Consider the following 22,500-nt stretch of genomic DNA (forward strand, 5'->3'; position numbering starts at 1 on the left):
TATGCACCCTGGAAACCACCAGAGGTCACCCAAGTTTAAACTGACAATATTCCATCAATCTGCCTTAATACTTTATTCAGCTTTTATGCCTTAGAGCCCAAGCAGAAGTATGTGGTAATACTGGGGCAACAGAAACCATGGGCAGCCCAATCCTGAGCCCAGTCAGTGCCACTAGCTCCTATGTTGCCCAGGCAACTGCTGCCATGAAAGTGCCATAAGGCACTTCACCTCTGCCAGTGAGTCTGCAGTGTAAGCAGAGACACCAGCGCCAGTCAGCACTGGGCTTCTGTGCCCCTGGCTCCCCAGGAGGAGCGCAGAGCAGTAAGATTCCCCACTGGGTGGCGGGGACACTTTTTGGGGCAAAGATGGGGAGGGGGCAGAACTGGGCAGAGGGAGGGAAGGAGTAGGGGACAGCAGCAGAGGCTGCTGCTGCATTCTATACCCCATCCCGAGCCAGAGAGAGACATGGTTCCCTTGGTCTGCACCGACAAAATAGCAGGCGCAGATCTGAATAAACCAGTGTGTTTCAATGTTTGTCCCCCAAAGTACCACTTTGCATGGTACCTATAAGTACCACTGGAAATAACTGGAGATGATGTCATCACCAGTCAACTCTGGATGGGAGTCCAGACACAATGACAAACACTGGCAAGAGGCTCAGGAGTGTTCTTTTTGGAGCACAAGACACATACACACTAGAGCTCTTCCCAACAAGCCAAGCCGCCTACTGCTGCTTGTCGGGTTACATTGCTGGTCAGGTGGGGGGGGCAGCTGGGGGGAGGCTCTACGGTTCCCACAAGAACCACTGGACACTACCTCAAGTACCACTGGTTGAGAAGCACTGGAGTAGACCCACTGGGGCTGCCAGGGCTCAACATGGGGTAAGGCAGTGGCTCTCAAACGTTTTTTGAACGGTGGCTCCCTTGACCTACTGGGTCATTGGTCATGGTTTCCCATTAGGGTTACAATCCTATTACATTGTATAGGGTTTTTTTTTTACAAGAATTCCATGGCTCCCCTGGTTGTTACCACGCCTCCCCGGAGAGCCATGGTTCACAGTTTGGGAACCACTGGGGTAAGGGAACCACTGTTCCCTTACTCTAAGGCAGGGGTGTCAAACCCGTTTCATACAGAGGGCAGAATAGCATTCATGATGCCTTCTGAGAGCTGGAAGTGATGCCATTGGGCAGGAAGTGATGCCATTAAACTGGTCATAACCAAAAATAAGCACTTTTTCTCACTTGGAAACTCATTAGCTGCAAATGACAGAAGAGAAAATATACATGTTTCAAGATATGGGAGAGCTCAGTTTTCAAGTGGGCTGCCCTTTCAGCAGTGCCACCTCAGCACGGCTCAGCAGCTGAGAGCCTGAGGGCCGGATAAAAAGCTTCTGTGGGCCGCATCTAGCCCCCGGGCCTTAAGTTTGACCCCCTTGCTGTAAGGAGACCTGTGGCAGCTTCCCTGGCCCCACAGTAAACAGCAGTGGCAATTTGGACACCAGGAAAGGGGAAGCTTAGACTTGGGCCCTTGGTATAATCGTCATCATACTTACCTGGGAGTAAGCACTGAACTCAATGGAGGTTACGTCTGACTAAACATGCACAGAATGTGGGGCGGGTGAGGCAGAACCAGTTCAACACAGTCCATGGAAAAATAGCACAGCTGCCCTGCCTGCTGACAGGAGGCTCTCCTCACACCAGCTTTCTCAGGTTCAGCAGACAGGGCAGCTGTGGTGCTTCTTATCCATTCCATGGCTCTGCCTCACCTGCACTGCTCCTCCTGGCACAGAACTGCCTGCAGAAACAGAATCTACTAGGGCTGCAATCCTGCCCACGCTTTCCTGGGAGTAAGTCCCATTGACTAGAACGGGACTTACTTCTGAGTAGACAGGTACAGGATTGGGCTCTGAGGCTGCAGTCCTGTCCACACCTTCCCATGAGTAAGCTCCATTGACTAGAATGGGACTTGCTTCCGAGTAGACATGCGTAGGCTTGGGTTGTACTCCTGCACCTTTACTCAGAGAAAGCCCACTGATTTCCACAGGCTTGCTCGCAAGTAAACGAGCAAAACTTGCACCCAGCTGCGAGACGAGCAGCAGGCCACGAGCCCTCCCTGCCCATCACGAATCCCTTGGAACGTTCAGGCTGCGCGCGCTCCCAGCCCCAGGCGCCTCCCCTCCCCAACAGCCCCACCCGCGGTGCGCGCGCTTCTCTTCCAGTTCCCGCCGCTCTCCTTCTTCTCGCGAGAATTCCACCGTTCTCGCCTTACTCCTTCTCGCGAGAACTCCAGCGAGAAGGCCGTTACAAGATGGCGGCGCCCGAGACGGCTCCGGCTGCGGCGGAAAGCTGGATGCGCACTCGGGACGTCCTGGTGCCGGAGGGGCCCGAGGACTTTGGGTCGCTGCTGCTCTCTGCCCCGGTGTTGGAAGGGCTCAAGGCCGCCGGGTTCCTGAGGCCGTCCCCGGTGCAGCTCAAGGCTATACCCTTGGGACGCTGTGGGCTTGGTGAGGAGTGGGGGGCGTGGGCATGAGTATGGGGGCGTGGCCATGGGCCATGGGCAGGGGCGTGGCGTTTTGTAGGGGTGTGGCCTGCTGTGAGAGGAAGGCGGTGGATCGGAAGGGAGGGTGGAATACTGTATCCAGTAGGACTGACTTATAGGATGATGGGGGGATTTGGGTTGAACCATGTGCTTTTGAGGTTGATGGCAGGAGCCAGGCCTTGCCTTCTGACACAGTGGCTTTCAAGATGCATATCTCAGGTTAGTCTGTGGAACTCCCTGCCACAGGAAGTGGTGGCGGCATCTTGCCTAGAGACCTTTAAGGGGGGGACTGGACAGATTTCTGGAGGAAAGTCCATCACAGGTTGCAAGTCACGGCAGGTATGTGCCAGCCTCTGGTTTCAGAGGTGGGCTGCCTTAGGATGTCAGATACAAGGGAGGGCACCAGGTGTGCTCCCCGAGGCATCTGGTGGGCCACCATGAAATGCAGGAAGCTGGACAAGATGGGCCTTTGGCCTGGTCCAGTGGGGTTCTTTTTATGATAGCTTTTTTTTATTATTTTTTGCATGCAGATCTGCCTAGGAAGCCTTGCAGGCTCTTGGAGGCATCAGCATTGACTTTCATTCAAAATTGGGTTGTGCTAGGGATGTGTAATAGCAACTGTTTTCTTTATTAAAACAAAACATTTAACAAAATCAGAGGACAAAGCACGAAATTGGGGTACATAGAGAGGGGAAAGCAGAAAGTTATAGGTAGCACAGCAGTGGTTCCTAGTGGTTTTATTCACTGGCGTACCCCTTGGCAGCCCATTTCCATAAATTGTACCCCTCACATTGTTAAATATGTTTGCGACTGAACATAGTCACTGCTATTTCAAATTTATGTGTTTTTCAGCTGTTGATCCTTATGTGATATTTGGTTTGATGACCAGAAGCTAGAGATTAGGAGAGCTTTTCAGAGCCTGAGCTTGATGCACTGGCTTACTGCTGCCGCACACTGTCACAAATGTGCAGTAAGGCACATTTGCGAGCCTTACCACCAGGCGAGCGCTGTGCTAGCCCAGTGCTGGCCGGCACTGGGGTAGCACGGGGCAGGGTAGTGCTGGGCAGGCACCTGGCCTCCCCCACTCAGTGGTCGCATGGACCGCTGAGCCACAGTAAGGTAAGCAGGGGCGGGAGGAGGTGGGTAGAGGGCGGGGAGGAGACGTGACCGGTAGGCAGGGAGAGGGTGGGTTGGAGGTGTGCCAGGGAGGGAGGGAGGTGGATCCACCAGATCTAGAGCATTTGTGTGGGGCGTGGCACCCTACATGAACGCTCTTTTCTCACAGCCAACCCCAGTATATAAATAAAGTATGAGACTGGAGACCCCACCATCAGTCCCGACCCTCTTCATAGGATCCTCTCTGCCCATTCCCATCCTTATCCAGAGTCTGCCCATGTGATGCCCTCCCAGCACTGTCCACTATAAACCAAATATCCTTATTGGAGAGAGCAGAAAAGTTACCATGAAGCCTGTCGTTAGTGAAAGCTATTTTAGCACATTTGCTAAGAATCTTGAGCAGACTGGGACACAATCTCCTGGTACCTGAAGATGAAGAAGGTACACAAGATGCCTCCTCCTTTACCTGGTGGTGCTCTAGTCCAGTGGTCTTGCTGCAACCCCACAACTGATGCTTTGCAACCCCATTGGCATACCAACTCCAAGGTTGAAGAACACTGCCATATGGCATGTGCTGTCATGCTGAAAGAGAGCATGACCTAGTACGTATTCAGCATTTTATTGTGGCAGCATATTATGGAAAAAGATCAGTGGCAATAATCAAACTTTTCTTGGAGAGATTGTCTGTAACTATTTTTGTGATTGAAGGTTTATGAAACATCTAAGGAAGACCTGGATTAAGGCAAAGACTAATATCTTAATTATGGAACTCCTTGTCATGTTATTTTGGTGATATATAGGGCTGTTTCCTTATTTGTTCATTTTCTGTCCCTTTCAGATCTCATTGTGCAAGCAAAATCTGGAACTGGTAAAACCTGTGTGTTCTCCACTGTTGCACTTGATTCTCTTATCCTGGAAAGCCCAGTTACACAGGTGAGCACCGTGGGCATGCATGTATGTTGTGGGTTTTTTTTTTTTGGGGGGGGGGGAACATGTGACTTGCATAGTTGAAAACACCTTTACAAATCTTTAATGATAGTCTGCTAAAAATTTGTACTCACTCACTCACATGCATGAATCTTTTGGGATGTTGATAGCCTAAAGTATAATGGCCATAAACTTTTTTCTGGTTTGCAAATGCTTTCATACTTTATCTGTAGTTAGTTTTTCCTGAAACGGGGAGCATTGCCCTTTGTCCTTTCAAATATGATGCACTTTGAACCTGAAAGCAAAATTGAAATCATGTATTTGTCGTATTCGTTTAGAACTTTGAAGTTAAAATGTTATTTCCTGAAGCCTATATCTTTAACTTTAAGCACAGAACTCATCTTTCTGCCTTGGTAGATTGATGATTGTTTTGTTCCAACCTTACTTCTGTGGACAATGTCAGTGTAACTATATGCACCTAGACTGCTATTCTAGAATATCTTTGTAAGCCTTTTTTTTTTTTTTTTGAGGGCTTAGTCTGCAATCCTATACACATTTTCTTGGGAGTAAGCCCCTTTGAATATAACGGAACTTAAATCCAATATTAAGATAATATGTGGCGAAAACTGAGGATATTTTCAACTGTCCATATAAATGCTATTAATAGGGGGATTGTTATTGATCGGAGCTGTATTCTAGCAGGAAAGACCATGGGTCTATTTTTTTTTCTTTTGTCTCTCAAGTTCATTCAGAGTTATTCATTCACCTTCACTATTTCAGATTTTGATCTTAGCTCCTACCCGAGAAATTGCTGTTCAGATTCATGCAGTTATTACAACAATTGGGATCAAAATGGAAGGGTTGGAATGTCATGTCTTCATAGGAGGAACCCCATTAAACCAAGATAAAATGAAGCTGAAGAAGTGTCACATAGCAGTAGGCTCTCCTGGTAAGTGGGTAATTCTTAATATACAAAACATCATTTGAGTTGTATTTTTGTGAAATGTTATCATATACTGCAAGAATATATATTTACTTTTTTCTGTTAATATCTGAGATGCTAAAGAGACTGATTAAAATTTTTTTTGGGGGGGGCAGGTCGCATAAAGCAACTCATAGAATTGGACTATCTGAATACAGCCAGCATTCGTCTCTTCATTCTTGATGAAGCAGATAAACTTCTGGAAGAAGGCAGTTTCCAGGAGCAAGTCAAGTAAGAGTAGTCCACTAGTAATCATTTATGCAAGTTTTGTTTCTAAAAAGTGTGCCTGTTTGAACCATTTGCTCTGAATTGTACTTTCTTTGTTGCCCTTTTCCCATAGTTGGATTTACTCTTCTCTACCTGCCAACAAGCAGATGTTGGCTGTTTCAGCCACCTATCCTGAATCCTTGGCCAATACTTTGTGTAGGTACATGAGGGATCCCACCTTCATACAGTTGAATCCCACTGACCCAAGTCTCATTGGTAGGTATGCTGTGTTCTTGCTAACTGACTTATCAAATAAAGATCAACTCAGCTGAAATTATAATACTCCTTAAAATATGTGTATCTAGTTAATTATACCACACACAATGATAATAATGTCTTGATAATGTCTTTATCTTTTAACTGATTTATTTGAATAACAATCTATAAAATAGCCAGCAGAATATTGAGAGCAAGCATTCCTAGCTCTCACTTCAGAAGAATTAACCTTTAATGCCCTTAACAACCTGGGACCAATTTATTAGAGGACCGACAGCCCAATCCTAAGCTTCCTAGTACCTACTGGAGTAGTGGTGCCAAAACGGTTACCTCTGTATCCAGCGGGTGCTGGGAAGCATCTGGAGGTTTCCTTAGGGACTTTTGTCCCCCTACCCCAGAGAAAGCCCCAAACCCTGCAGTGGAGCTTCTCAAGTCTGCACCAGCTATTTTGCCAGTGCAATCTTGAGAGACTCTGTGTTTAGCCTTCTGGATAGGATATGTGCAGGATATGGTGAAGCAGAGGTCCGCTGATTGCGTCTCCCACCTACCAGAGGCCACACCATCACCCGGCAATTGCACTTAACCCCCAGTGGTGGTATGTCTTCTTCCTGCCAGCTTTGGGTCCAACGCTGGCAGGCACAGGCCTAGTGCCAGTGCTTCCTGTTCACCAAGTGCAGTAAATGTGCTTTACGGTATGTTTATGGCACCCAGCGTGAGGGCTCAGCGCCAGCTCTGGACCAGTTTAGGATTGGTCTCCATGTCGCCCCATATGAATCTGTGCACTCACTTTGTTCAACACTTAAGTCTGATGTGTGGTATTCATGAAAAGGCCTTTGTTGTAGCCTTTGGCCTCCCTTCCCTTCAAGTCCTATTTGGTTTTTTGCAGTTCAGTAAGATCATTTCTGTTTAGACAGGCATTTAGTTTCATCTCATTGTAGCTTGTTTTTCTCTGCTTTCATTATCAATTATTTTTAATTGATTTTTTGGATGGGTTTTGTTTATGCATTAATGTTTTTTAATATGTTTTAAGTTGCTATGGGGGATTCTTTAGAGAATGAAAGGCAGGGTATAAGTCCTTGAATAAATACATTCCAGAGTTTACCTCATCAGTAGGTGCTGGAAATAGGTGTACAATTTATTCTGTAACTAAAAAATATGAATCAAGGATACATTTTTGTTTCAAAACTTTATTAATTACTTAATGTGTCCTGCCTTTCCTCCAAGGAGCATTTTTATGTTTGTGCAAGTGTGATACTTAATTCCATCCTGTCTTCATCCATTGAATAGGGTTGAAGCAATACTTCAAAGTTGTGAATTCTCACCCATTACCTCATAAGACTTTTGAGGAGAAAGCTGAGCACTTACAGGAGCTCTTCAGCAAGATTCCCTTCAACCAGGCCTTGGTCTTTTCAAATCTACATAGCCGGTAATTTTTGTAATAATAAATAGGTTTTCAAAAAAGATGTCATGGTTCTATCAATCCCGGGATGTTTATCAAATATTGTGCACCATATATGGTTCATTTTAATTTAATGATAGAATCCTTTGTAAAAAGCCTCAGGTTCCTTTTTTCTCAATTTTTTTCTTCTTTGAACTTTGAATTTTTACTTTTAATTTTTCAGAGAACTTTTCACAGTGCTGTGAAAAAAAGGGGGAGAGATTCTAGCCAAAGGGTAACTTAGGGTGCAGTCCTAACCCCTTATGTCAGTGCTTTCCAGCAGTGAAGCTCCGAGATAAAGGAACAAACATTCCTTACTTTGAGGAGGCCTCTGTGAGTGACACCCAACTGCAGGATGCAGCACACGTCCCATTGGCTGGAAAGCACTGACATAAGGGGTTAGGATTGTGCCCTTAATGTGCGAAGAACAATACACTTTAAATTACTAATTCAAACCAATATCTGTGGTTATCAAAAGTTATTTATTCTCCCGCCCCCCATTTTAGTTAGACATTTGAACTTTATACTGTTGATTTGATGTCTTTTTAGAGCTCAACACCTGGCAGAAATATTGACATCGAAAGGTTTTCCTGCTGAGTGCATTTCAGGCAAGTCTGTAAGCTGCCTCCTGTTTTCCTTTACTGAAGTTTGATACTTGCACAATGTTAGTTTGTGGTATTTAAGGCATAAGTGTGTATGGGCTGCATATTGTGCATAGCAGAATATTCTCTTGCAGTTAAGAAACTTCTGCATATTTATTTCTATGGTATAATTTTAAATGTTCTACTGTCAACATGCACACTAAGTATTGTAGAATTCTGTGCCTCAGGTGTGGATACAAGTTCACTGAGTTTCAACTTTAATAATGGGTTGAGTCTGTTCAGCTTTGTGTTTTCTCTAAAATTTGAGGAATTGCTTGGTAAATTACGATAATGACTGTATGGGGGTGGGGAGGAAAGGCTTGTTCCTGCATGTGACTATTTGTTTGCTCTCCTTAGGCAGTATGAATCAGAACCAAAGACTTGATGCCATGGCTAAACTCAAGCAGTTCCATTGCAGAGTTTTGATTTCAACTGATTTGGTCAGTTTTTCTCTTGTGAATATATTTAATGTAGTTCTGTCTTGATGGCTCTAGAAACTCCAGCCAGAACTAGCACGCTCTTGCCTCTGAAAATGAGCGATACACAGTGCATTTTCATTGCTCTTAGATAAATTCTAAATTGGTTTTGATAAGAAAAGCATTATTGAGCCCTTATCAGAAGACAACCAGCTGCTTGTTATCTTCTACTTTCTTGAAGGCCTGTCTGAAGTTCCATTGCCTGTTCTGGCATGTGCTTAAACATCTTTTTCTCTAAAATTGTCCAAATGATATTTTGAATTCAAAATAGTACTTGGAATTCTGTCATCTAATTATCAATATTTTTAGACTAGTCACTTTGAAGGAGATCCAGATGTGTGCTCTAGATCACATTGAAATAAATACAGTATAAATCACAATTTTATGCTTCTGGGTCACATTGAAATAACTGCCCTGAATATGCCTTGCATATTCTGGATTTAATAATGGTTGCAACTAGTGAGTGTCCCAGGGCATGGTCTGAGGACACATCATACAGCCCCCTTGTTAAGCTCAACAGGTCTAGATCTAAGACCTGTGGATGAATGAGTTGACCACAGGGAACCACTTGATTCCTATGATAAAATATGGGATAGTCAATGCATTTGTAGCAAGTTAATGCCCTGTAACAAGCTGTTTGAGAAAAGGTTAACCTAATTGGGAGGTTCCTCCTAAGCTAGAGTAAAGGGACCATTGTACCTTTATTTGTTTCTTTCTACACGTACACATGTGAAATGAATTGTAAAACTTTGGGAATCTGTAGTTGTTAATGACAGCACACTAAAATAACCTGGAGAAGGTCTGAATAGATAATGTGATTTACTTCCTACTCAACAGTGACTTTTGCAAACATCTTCCCCACTTTTAGACTTCCCGTGGAATCGATGCTGAGAAGGTGAATCTAGTCATTAACCTAGATGTGCCTTTGGACTGGGAAACGTACATGCATCGGATTGGCAGAGCTGGGCGCTTTGGTAAGCACTACTTTGAACATGTTATGCCATACAGATAGTGGCTTAATTTTTCTCTGCTAATTGACCACTCACTTTTTAACAGGAACTTTAGGGCTAGCAGTGACATATTGCTGCCGTGGTGAAGAGGAGACCATGATGATGAAAATTGCACAGAAATGTAACCTTCGACTTCTTCCTTTACCAGGTACAATCGTCTCTGATTGATGGGGAGGGGGATTTGGTGCCTGAATTTTGAATGTGCCCCCTCTCATATATTTCCATGTGAGAGTTAATAAGGACAGCTAACTAATCATACAGGTAGTCTCACTACTCTAAATGATAGTAGTTGGTGAGTCTTTTCCTGAGTGGAAATCTTGGGAAACAATGTATTGGCGTGTGTGCTGTTATGACTTTGCCAAATTTAGTAGTTTGATTTGGGAGCATAATCACAAGTACAAATACATAAAGTAACATATTGTGAGATGCACATTTTGCAAAAATCTTGTGGCTTTTAAAATGCATGATAGCTCGAACAGGAGTTGAGAGGTGTCATTGAAAGATTAGAGAGAGTGACAGGGTAACTGTCTGCTGAAGACAGCAACAAACAATGATGTCAGACTGCAGGAAAGTGTTTTTAAAGTGCAGGAAAGTGCATGTCTTTTCTTACATGACTAAGCAGTTCAGAAATGGAATAAAATGTCTAGAGGTTGTGAAATCTTTTTCCTTTTAGAGGTTTTCAAAAGAGTACGTGTCAAGGATGTTAAGTTATAGAATGTAGAGAGGTGGATTCTGTTTAGCTACTTTTCATCTCTGATTATTCTGCAGTGATTATTTGGCAACTCCTTGTATATTGTCTTCTGCCTTTTTTACCAGACTAAGTACTAAAAACAGTCTAGTAAAAATGCTTCTGATGTGCTAGCATTCAAATATGTTTCATTAAGTTAAAAATGTCCCAGGTTCTCTTTACTGGTTTATTATTGTATATCGATCTAAAGAGTTGCCTTGGGATACAATCTTGTAGTAATAAACATGTTTTTGCTACAATATGTAGGAGATGATGTGGATGGGAAGAATAATTGGAGGCATTAAAAGTTGAAATTTAAAGTTAGTGATGGTCTGTAGTAAGCAGAATGTTTTTCTGGCATTGCTATTAACTGCTGGCATTTTTCTCTGTTATGAAGAACCTATACCTCCTGAATTGATGGATCAATTTGAAGGCTGGGATGTTGAAGTCACAGCTGTCCCGTACCCCAATGCTTCACTGCATGCTTCTCTACTTCCTGCTAAAAGACCAGAGGGAACAGGGCAGAACAAAGCAGCAAGCACCAGTGTACAGAGTTGTCCTGTTGCTTGTGAAAGTCCTGCTGCAGCTAAATCAAAACAGGATCTCGGACAGAAGAGGTCACTGAAAAGCAGAACTGAGCATGCCAAGGCAAAGGCAGCACCCAGGAATCCACAGCCTTCCCATAGCACCACACAGCAGAAATGTCAGATGGAATCTGATCTCCAAACTGCAGGGCAACGTCACAAACTAGAGCAGGAACAGGAAGCCTTAAAAAGCATGCTCCCCAAGATCCCTTGCCTGTCATCTTTTAAGAACCAGCAGTCCACAAGTACATGCAGCATTGCTGAACTTATTGAGGACTATGAATACTTCATTAAGGAAGGACTTGAGAGAGAAGTGGAAATCATAAGAAGCTATTCAGGTCCTGGAGAGCAGCATCAACACCCAGAAAGTGATGCTGTGGATTGCGCAACAGTAGAATCTAGCAAGCCTGCAGCAACAGCTGCTGCCTCAGCTGGAGAGTTGGATAGTGATAGTTCTTCCTCCACTTCTGGTGCATCCATTTGTAGTGAGGAGGACCAGTTGTCTGTCCAGGTCTCTTCTGATACACAGCAAAGGGATCACGATGTGTTGTCAACAGAAGAGACTCTTCAGAGATGTGCTGGGAGGTCCAGTACTAGTCCGAAACAAGAAAAGTTTCAAGAGGCTCCTTGTCTCCCAAAGAAAATTAAACCAAATATGAAACAAAGTAGGCCAATTAACCAGCCTCATCCTGTCAAGTCTTTCAAGAGAGAGACTGTAGAATATGCACCCCCAGGGAACCGTGAGGATATGAGTTATGAAGATTACTGGAAAGCGTATTACTGGGCATGGCAGGAATACTATGCAGCCAATTCTCATTCATACTATCAAATGTATCAGAAACGGTTGAGCAGGTGGTCTGCATATCGTGCCAATGAAGTCTATTTTCAAGAGCTGCTAAAGGATGGTCAGTGAAGATACTCTCTCCTGCCACCTAAACTTACTAATAGTATCTCAGGACAGTTATATCCTTAATGTCCTTGTTTTTCAGTTGATGTGTGTATTTCAGAAGGTGAAATATTGTAACAGATGCGTGTTCAATAAACAGTGCAAACATCATTTCCATTGGGTAAATTCCTAAGGGTATTTTATGGCATTCCATTCAACCTGTTGTCTGTCACATGAAAAAAACATGGCACCATTTTTCTTCCAGGTGGTGAATTTTATTTGGGGATTATACACCTGAAAAATACTTTTATCTGACTCTCAAAAATGGAATAAAATATAATAGTTCTTGTCTTTTATCTTTGTTCAGTGTAGGTTACATACTATCTGAAGATGTCTACATAGCTTTCCAGCAAAGTCTTCACTAATTAGACGTGTGAGAACCTGACACTCCAGAATATGTATTTTTTTTTCTTCAGGCCAACCCATTCCTCTTCTAGCCCTCTAAGGAACTGAGTAGTAGATAGCAGGGATGAGAAGACAAAACATTTTAGGCAACGGGCAGCCCAATCCTGAGCTGCCTGGGGTGCCCAGCCTCGGCGGCACCAAAAAGGGCTGCCACCGGATCCTGTGCACCTTGGGCTACCGCAGGCGGCACCTTGGGAGAAGTGGACAAAAGTTCCCTTCTCTTGCGTAAGGGAAGCAGCCCCGCAATGGGGCTACTCACTTTACTGCCAACCTAAAGATCGGCGTTAAAGGTATTCATGTAGGGCGCTGAGCGCCACACAAACACCTTGGATCCGATGGAGCGGAGCTCCATGGACCAGCCTCCCTCCCTCCCTGCTCCCTCCCCGTCACACCTCCTGTCCCCTCCCCGTCACGCCTTCCCCCGCCCTCTTGCTGCCCCCCACCGGCCTCCCCCCTCCCTGAAACGCCACCTCTCTGCCCCCACTAACCATTCTGCGGCTTGGCGGTCTGTGAGGCTGTGGCGCCAAGCCCAGAATTGGGCTCTCAGATGGGGGAAGGAGTAGAAACTTAAAGCTCTTGATGGGGCCTTGATGGAACCTACATATTTCCTTAAGGCTGATTTGTATTAGGTTGTATCACTAGAGGGCAGCAACCTTCTTTTTGGAAAAAAATGAGTCAGGAAGAACCTCAAGGTAAAATGGACTCTACCATGTAAATCATTTAATCCAGAGTATTTATTTATGTATTTTTCACATTTTATACACAGCTGCTCCCCTTTTTCTTGTCCTGACAACAACCCTGTGAGGGTGAGGCTGAGAGAAAGTGACTGGCCCAAGGTCACTCAGGAAGCTTCGTGGCTGAGGGGGCATTGAATCTTCCAGGTCTAAGTCCACCTCCCAAACCACTACACCACCCTGGCTCTATCTTAGATAGAGTACTATCTTAGTTCCTAATGAAATGCATTTTTAGACCTACTGTAGTGTTTCATACTATGCCACTGTTTGCATCCTGCATGTACAGAGGGGTCCCTTACCCACAGGTTCCATGGCTGTGGTTTCACTTAACCGTGGATTGGGTCAGCTGGGCCCCCACACAGCCTGTACTGCATACCCCCTCTAGAAGCAAGGGAAGCTGGGCTCCCCTTGCTTTCAGGGACTGTGCGTAAACCACCTGCAGCCTCTGTGGGCATCAGAATGGTCTAAAAGGCAAAAAAAAAGTTGTTTTTACGGTTTTAGTGTAAAACCAGAAGTTATGGGTTTTTTTTGTCTTTGAGGATATTCTGAGACCCACTGTGGGCAGTCAGGCACAACCTCTGGGGGCCTCAGAAAACCCCCAGGGGCAAGGGGATCCAGAGAACGGACGCATGTCCAGGTAGGGTTCTGGGCATACCTGTATATAGTTAAGCATGCAATCTGCGACAGAACGCCAGTTCCATGAAATCTCAGCTTTATGTTTAACAGCAAAGCAAACTTCTAATTTATTACATTCTCCTCCCCACCCTCTGCCTTTCCTCCAGGAAGATGATGCTTATGTTCTTCTCACTTATACCTGTGCTTAAACTAGATGGCACATGTCAGTTCTGTGAGTGGGATTCCCGATTATATCTTTCTAAAGCAGATTCAGGACCATTGCCACCCTCCATGGCAATAGAGTGAAGTCTCTGACTCAATAAAGCTACCATCATCCATGAATGGAGAAGCCTGAAGGCACAATTTTGGTGGCAACTGATTGTTTCATTGAGACAATTTGGTTTTGGGGGGCATGACCTGGAGAAAATAGGCATTCTCTCTAGGCCTGGTCCAAATTGCCCTCTGTAGTAAATATAGAATGTACAGGCGCTGAGCTTTGAGATGTCTTTGCATATTTGGCAATCTGGCAGGCACACCTGTGACTGTGCAAACGCTTTGTTGATATGTTGAGTGTTGAAAAGCCAGTGCTCTGGAAAATAGTAGAAAGTTATAGAAAGAGCTAGCCTTGAAAATGTTATGGAGAAATCATATCTATGGAATGTGTTTGCGGTTAAGCTAGAGAGCCGGCTGGTTACAGCCAGTATGAATCAGCATCCTTTTGTAAAATTCCCTATTACGTAGCCTTATATCATGAGTTTTGAGACTTAATAAAAAGCTGGGTCAGGAGCCGGGAGACACTTCACTTCTCCCTTGATTCCTTCCTGCTCCTGCTTCCAGCCCTTTCAACCTCTCTGAAACCTGTCTGTTGTCTGATTCTTCGCCATGGCTTCTCTGCCACACCAAGCAGCTAACTCAGGCTGCTCCTCAAGTAGCACTGGAATGCTACAGCCCTCTCCCTGTAGATACATTTTGAAATATGGGAAATCATTGGGAGTTCCAGTTTTATCTAGTTTGTCTCAAACAGCTATGTGTCTACCCAAGGCTACCCAGTGATGAGGGGGATTTCAAAATGGCATAACCAGCATCTACCGCAGAACTCTTAAAAACTAGAGAGCTTACAAGAGGACTTCTCCGCCTCCTCTATAAACTAGCGCCTCTGTTTCTTTCTTGCTGGCACACCTTCCAACCCGTTCTTAGCCACTGGATTCTTGAGAGACATACATTTTAAGTAAAGGTCCCATTACTTACCTGTTGCTGTTTCAAAATGATTTCACCCTTACTAAACCACAGCTGTAGTGGGTTTCTTCTGTTTAGAAATGGCATAAATAAAAGACATATTTCAATTAATGCATGTTGCTGATTTAAATTAAAATTTAATTAAACCTGTATAAATAACACTTCCAGAGCTAGATTGGGTTGGCTGTGTGATAGGAAGGATTTTAATTATATATATTGGAAAAAACCTAGGAAGCCCTTGTAAATGGATCGTCCTCCTGAGGTACCAATATCAGGCCTGCTATACAAGAGGGAAAACTTTAATTAGAAATGAAATTACCTATTAGCTCTGAAACTAATTGGCCTGCTTTGTTTCAGCTGCTTTATATTCTATCTAAAATCATGACATGATGTGGTGAGGGGTGGGGGCAGAGTAGCTAAATGCATGAGTAATGATAGTATATAGAGGCCAGCATCTCAGGTTTAGTACAGACCCTGTACAGGTTGATAATAGGTCAGTTTTGCTACAGTTTGGCTTCTCTGCCTCAGGCACAACTTTTCCTATGCTTGCAGTTGACCTTATTCTTGGTCCATACTTTGTCATGTATCCCAGGGAAGAGACTGTAACTTGGTTCTAGAACACGTGCTTTTGCATGCAAAAGGCTTCAGTTTTGATCCTTGCATCTTCAGATAGGACTGTAATGAACCCGCATCTAGAACCCTATAGTACCTTGCCAGTCAATGAATAGACAATACTGATGTAGATGCACCAGTGGTCAGAGTGGGTTCATGCATTCACATGCTAGAACTCCACTGGAATTGATCCAGTGTGTGATCAATTTCAGGGCATGTGAGGTCATTTTAGTCAATCACTTTACATGCACAGAGCCTCTTTTACTGAAATTAGTGGGGTAACTTAGGTGTATGTTGGGAGAACTATGCTTGCAAGACGTCAAAGGTACTATGGTTGACTCAGTTTGCTGTGCTTCTAGAGGCTGTTTCTCTTCCCCAATACTTCCCACTTTGTCTGTGGTAACACAATCCATGTGAGGGAGGCAATGCTGCTGGTGCTAGAATCCTTCATTTCTGGTTTACTGCTGATGCACTGGGGAAGGGGAAGATCTAGGTTGGTTGTGCCACTCTAGGTCACAGCATATCAAAAAACCTCTGAAAAGTGTAATGAAGACTAAGGTGAGTCACAGGTGATCTTGGGTAATCAACTTGGGCGTCCAAGGCCCACACTAGAAATTAGCGTGTTTTCTAAGCACCGGTGACTGGCGATCAGAGAGGTGGTCCCCTGTATTGAGGTGGACCTGGCTAGTTAAAATAAAAAAGCAGAATGTTGGACTAGAAGTTCTTCAATAAGTGAAGTCTGGTTCATTACTGATGTGGCATTTCAAAAGTTGTGGGAATTAGTATGTTCTGTAAAAGAAGAGGTTTTACCTTGCAGCTCTATTATGATTTGCATTGGAAACAGAAAAAGGATGCCACCTATTGGTATATGTGGCTTACAAGGTATGAAAGAATTAAACCTATAGTGTACTACTATGGAATAATATCCATTCTTTAAATGCTGTTGGTTTGCAGCAACATGGTGAGAAGTATATACCTCTCAGTTTGTCTGTTTTGGGCAATGTTTAACTTCCCAAAGGAATCCCTTTTTGATGTTTCTTTTTACTGTGTCAGTTTGGGCTGCTTCTTGGGCTTTTTTCATTGCCGACTTCAAAGTAATTTACTGAGCTACTGTCAGCTAGTCTTGCCTCTGTAAACTATGCTACCTGATGTTTTTATTTTTCGGTCTGTTCTTCCTCCTTTGTCTCTTGAGTTCCAAGCTGAATGCTGATTTAAACAAAACAAACTTGTATTTTTTCTGGATAGCATGTAACAAGGGTAGCCACACTACTGATTTATTACATTTGCGTATTTTGTCTACCATGCAACTATGAAACTTCAACTCAGGGATTTCCAGGTAGGCATTCGGTTAGAACAGAGACCCCCTTACAGCTTTCGCAAGGTGCCTGCATCACTTGCTCTCCAGCCATGGCCTGTGACATATCTGAATCTTGCAGTACGTAATGCTTAACCTTGCCCATGGATCCTTGCTGGTCCTGAGGAAAATGATTGTAGGCTGCTTGGTGTGCATAGTTGGCTTCCTTCCACAAAGAGGAAATGGCACATGCTGTTTCTGCCCAGATAGTTCTTGGGCAGCTGTTCAAAATTCCTTTGCAAGCCAGATGTAGCCCGTGGGCAGCTTGTGCTATGAAAATCAACATTTTTGGTCCAAGCATCACTTTAAATGGATGAAGGGTTATGTAACTTACTGCAGTTACCTTCACTCCAAGGTTCATCCCTTGTATAAGCCCTCTTCTGTCTTTGGACAATGAAAAACCCAAGCTGCAGAAGAGAAATAGGCTTTTTTTAAGCTTGGCCATCTAGATAATTTTTTGTTTCTGAAGATTCTCCAGGGCACAATCAAAGATGAAAGGTAATCTGCTATGGAGTAGAGCTGTTCCATTGACTTTTCAGAGCCTATCTACCCCTTCAGCCAAAAATCCAATGTAAAAGTACATCCATGCAGAGCTATTTTAATTTTGGCTATTAGCCTTGCAGAGATACAAAATGAAGCTAGATTGTATTTTATGTCTCCCAATTATGACCTGCAAGTTAATGTCCAGTTTCAGAACCTGTATTAGTGGGGGGATGATAGAGGCACAAAACTCACTACTTGGGTGGTCATCTTTTTTTGTTCTCCCAACCAAACTAATTTTAGCTCCAAGTCGGAAAAAATTAATGTATTTCAACAAAAATCCTGTTGCGTGAGTGATGCAGTATCCCTTATTTAATGTAGGGATACATCAGCAAGGACTTTAGAATTGGTTTGCAGTATGTGGTTTATTTTCATGCTCCCTTGGCTCTATCTAGCCCATTATACATCTGGTCTACTGTGTTGTGCTAGAATTACACCAGCAGGCTGTGCGCTAAGTGCATCTGCTATGATTTGGCAGTCTAGGGGAGATCACTGTAGCATACTCCAGGACACAGGGCAGGCAGCAAATACCCTGGGGTATTTGCTACCAAACCCATCTCCCCATACTTCATTAACTGTGTATAAGTCACTAGATGTCTCCCCCTCCCACCCTTTTCTATGTATTTAGCTTCAATAAGAGGTCTGTGGGACTTGAAAGTTTGCTTTCAGCTTTGATATTAACGATGATTGTTTCAAACAGAGGAGTCAGTTCACTTGCCTTGTCGTTCTTGTCTGATGTAGCTGCCTTGCTATCACATCCGTTATGAAGATGTCAGGAAATGCAGGCTGTAAAATATCACCTTGGCTTTTGCTATTTATGAACTAAAATCAGTTGGGGGACTGGTAGCAGTTGAAGGATAGGGCACTCACAGTGAGCATCTTCCTTATATGGCAAGATTAAGCATTTGGGATGCCTTAATTTAGAGAAAAGACTGGGGGAGGCATGACAGAAATTTATAAAATATTGAAACTCCGCATTACACCCAGTAAAATTGATTGACAGCAGGTTCAGACCAAAAGAAAGTACTTTGCACAACACACATTTTATAACTGAATTCACTGTTGCAAGATGTAGTGATGGCTATTAGTGTAGCTCAGCTTTCTCCAAACTGGAGACTGCTGCATGCCGGAAAATCCTTCCCCAGCACAAATGGAGCTTACTGTTCCACTGGAAGCCTCTTCTCCACACCTTTGATTGCCCCAACCTTTGCGCCAGCCAGACAGCCAGCCACGCCTTCCCAGATATCTGGGCACAAAGCCTGCTGGGGCAATGGAACTGGGAAGCTGCAGGCTGGAGTGAAGGTTGGGGGTGATTGGAGAGGCGGAGGCTTCCTGGCAGAACAGTAAGCTCCGTTCACCCGAGGGAAGGATCGCAATGGGTGCCGGATCCAGCCCATGAGCTGGGGTTTGGCACCCACTGGGGTAGATGGCTTTAAAAAAGAGATTAATAATAATAATAATAATAATAATACAAGTATTTCTATACTGCCTTTCTTGGTCCTCAGATTTCTCCTTAGACTTTATTCAAGGTGGTTTACATAGGCAGGCAAATTAAATCCCCATAGGGATTTTTATAATTTGAAAGAAGGTTTCTATCTTTCAAGAAACCACAACATTCAGAAGTCTGTCAGTCTATTATTCATGATAGCTATGGGAAACCTCTCTGTTTAGAAGCTGCATACTCTTATGAGGAAAGACTACAATGTTTGGGCTCCTCAATATTTAAAAAAAAAAAGGTACCTGAGGGGGACATGATTGAGGCATATAAAATTATACACAGGATAGATAGAATGAAGTTCTTTTCCCTCTTGCACAACACCAGAACCAGGGGACATCCACTAAAATTGACTGTTGGGAGAGTCTGATCAGACAATATTTTTTACCCAGTTTATATTTAATCTGTGGTGGCACCTGACCTTCAAAAGGGAATTGGACAGATTTATGGATGTCCCTCACACTTTACAAGGCATGCTAACTATATGCATCCTCTGGGTTTTAGAGGCAGCCTCTCACTCAATGCTAAGTGCAAAGCACTGGCAAGAGGATACAGGTATCTTGTCTCATGTGCACCTAGAGCCATCTGGTGGGCACTGTGAAATACAGGGCCCTTGGCCTGATCTAGCAGGATTTTTTAATGTTAGTTGCTGAAGGGTGGGAGTGAGTGGGTTATTACCTTCATGCCTCTTGTGGGATTCTCAGAGACAGCAGGTTTGCTGGCCATTGTGCGAAGTGGGCCGATGGACAGGAGAGCTTTGCTTGGACCTGCCTGGTTTATGCAATTAATGATACTGGTTAAGAAACGGCAGCAGGCATTTGGTGCTTTGTGGCACATAATTCCATTTAATCCAGATTGGATACATCAGGTACAGCAGTGGCACAAGACGCAGTACTGTAAATGATATACAAATTTCAACATATGCACTACAGTTCCAAAAGAAGACAACAGGAAACTCAGGATTCTTTAGAAAGTTTTTTTCTCAAATGACTCTACCTGCAGTTTTGTACAGTACATTTTTTTGTCTCAGTCAGTTGTGATGTTTTTGTAAGCAAAGCCCATTTAGAGTATGAAAATAGAAAATAATACAATTGAGAGAAGATTCTGCTAACAACATAAAACCTCTAATGAAAACACCATTGCATTGGAATCTCTCACTGATTTATCAAAAATATACCATCACACATGTTCTGTAATATATTTCATTGGTCCGTGGAGCCAGCTGGAACTCCAGTTATGGTCACAACAGAGAACTGAGAAAAGAATACGATATGGATCTTGGTCATGGCTAATTAAACTGCCATGAACTAGCATCAGTCCTCAAAGGAATGAAAAGCAATACATACCTAAAAACCAAAACTGAAAGCAAGACTAGAGGATGAGTATTTGTCATTTGGTCCCATTCACTGAATAATCTATGCTTGTTAAGACAAGTACAAAACAAACAGAATACTTAGTTAGGTTGGATCTATGGTAAATCTAGCCCTGTGGTTCATGGACCTTCCCTTCACCAATGGGATTCTTAACCATCATTTCTAAGTCGATCAACCTGTACTTGGAAAGATACATTGCTCTGCATGCCTCTTCCTTCACACTGACTGTCACTGCTGTCGTCTTGAAGACCCACCTACAAAACTCCTACCTGTGGTCACCAACCTTCCAGAACTGACCTGGAGTTTCCAAGGATGAACACTGTTCTCCAGGTGACTGCTGAAAGCAATCCTCAAGAATTTAACAGGACATCCAGGAATGTCCAACATTAAATCATGTTGAGGGGGGGATCTATAGCTTTAGTTTGAGTTGGCAAACCTATTCCTACCTCCTTCTGTTCTCAGAATAGTTCTAAGGAATCACTGATTTATTCTGGTGCCTTGTTGGGGGTAACACCTGAAAGCTCCTGAGAACGACAGTGCAGAACAATGGGATATTCTGTCCTCCAGTGTTTATTGTAAACACCTTGCAACTATTTCTTTAGCTCCTTTAAAAAGTCATTTCTCTCATTAACGGTCATTCTGATGGGGATCTCTGCAACCCACGTTCAAAGGAGTTTTTGGGTGTGCACTTATTAAGATTCATTGATATAACCAAATATTCATAAATTTAGCTTTGTTGAACCAGGGAGGCTGTTTTTGAAAGCACCTGTGTGTTACAGGTAGATAAACTGAGACATTAGAAAATGAATGTGGCTTTTTTCCCCAGGAGACACAGTGAGTCATAAGTGGAATTCAAGAGTTCCGATGGATAGACTGACAGCATATAACCAAAGCAGGTTTGGTCAGGAGTAATTTCCCTAGAATTCAATGAGATTAACAGCTCAATCCTGTGCCCCACCACACCATAGAATGCAGTCATGCTAAGAGTTAAGTAAAAAAACTTACCTCTCAGTGGGCTGCATGGTCAGCAATGGGCAACCTTGGAACCATGCCAGCTATGTAGTTGGCTTAAGTCCAAAGAGAAGAAGGGGCATGTCGGGCAGTGGAAGAAAAGAAAGCATCCAGCAAAAGTTGCTGCTGCTGGGAGTCACCCTGGTTCCTCCCCATCCCTGCCCCAACCTGTCCATAAATTGTTGGCCAACCTGCTCCATTGCAACATCCAGGCGGTGCTAGTGCACGCAAGGAGCCACTGGTCTTTTCCATCAGCGGCTCTGTTGTGCATGATGGCAATCTGATATTTGCGCCATCACTGGGCTTTAGGATTGGGTTGTTACTCCCAAATTAGAGTGTATATGATTGCAACCCTAACAATTGAACCACTCTGCGTTTGTTGTAAAGAATCTAGAAGGAATTCTTCATTGGTGATGTTTATGGCCATTGCTACTGAAAACCTGAGTTACAAAGACACAGTTCAATTTTCGATGACTGACCAGTTTTTGAAAGGGAAGAGAACAAGAAGTTAATTATCCACTAGTTAAAAAAGAATGCATTTTCCCGGGAAAAGCAGACAATCAAACCCAGGATTTCTATGCATTTAAAACAATTGCAAAAAGGTGCTCCTTTCTGTAGAAAAAATGTTGCACATTGAGAAAAATTCATCATAGTTTTAAAAATTAAAAAAGGAAAGAACCCCCTTTTATTGCTTTTCTCTTTTTTGGTGATTCCTCCTTCCAGTCTCCCTTTTATTCTTTTAATGGTTTAGAAAAGGGGTCTCCAAACCCCGGCTCGGGGGCCAGATGCGTCCAGCAGCAAGCCTCTTTCCGGCCCATGGCCAACCTCTTGTCCCCTGAAAGCCTCTGGCCCACTCAACTGAACATGAAAAGAACTGTGCTCTGATTGTGCCTGGAGAGTGTTGTGAGGGCCAGAGAGGTTGAATGAGTGAGACCATTCATTCATTTATTCACTCATCTAAGTTCCATCTCTAATTTATTTATTTATTTATATTTTATATTTAAATTTTTTCCCAGCCCTCCACACCACACTGGATATTTGATGTGGCCCTCTGGCCAAAAAGTTTGGAGACCCCTGGTTTAGAAAATCAGAAAAGGGGAATTTTTGTTGGAAATACTAAAAAACAAGACAACTATTTGATTTTGTTTTAATGGAAAGGGTGAATTCAGTCGGATCTGCTCTCTGGTCATGAAACAGCTATGGAGCTGGTCAGAGAACAGGGAAAATATGCTTGTTAGTACAGTAAAACCCATCCAT

The 22,500-nt window shown here is 43.6% G+C and overlaps 1 protein-coding gene across 1 annotated transcript; it reads left to right on the forward strand.

Annotated features, from left to right (window-relative positions):
- The first annotated feature begins 2,296 nt into the window (after positions 1-2,296).
- Positions 2,297-12,162, forward strand: DDX20 (DEAD-box helicase 20). The gene is made up of 11 exons (XM_066623773.1): positions 2,297-2,503; positions 4,493-4,587; positions 5,362-5,530; positions 5,680-5,794; positions 5,904-6,046; positions 7,334-7,472; positions 8,034-8,096; positions 8,487-8,565; positions 9,470-9,575; positions 9,658-9,759; positions 10,736-12,162. Exons 1-11 carry the CDS (start codon positions 2,308-2,310, stop codon positions 11,833-11,835), a joined length of 2,307 nt encoding a protein of 768 aa, XP_066479870.1. The 5' UTR covers positions 2,297-2,307; the 3' UTR covers positions 11,836-12,162.
- The last annotated feature ends 10,338 nt before the right edge of the window (positions 12,163-22,500 follow it).

Source organism: Tiliqua scincoides, chromosome 4 (genome assembly GCF_035046505.1).
Source record: "Tiliqua scincoides isolate rTilSci1 chromosome 4, rTilSci1.hap2, whole genome shotgun sequence".
Taxonomy (NCBI): Eukaryota; Metazoa; Chordata; class Lepidosauria; order Squamata; family Scincidae; genus Tiliqua; species Tiliqua scincoides.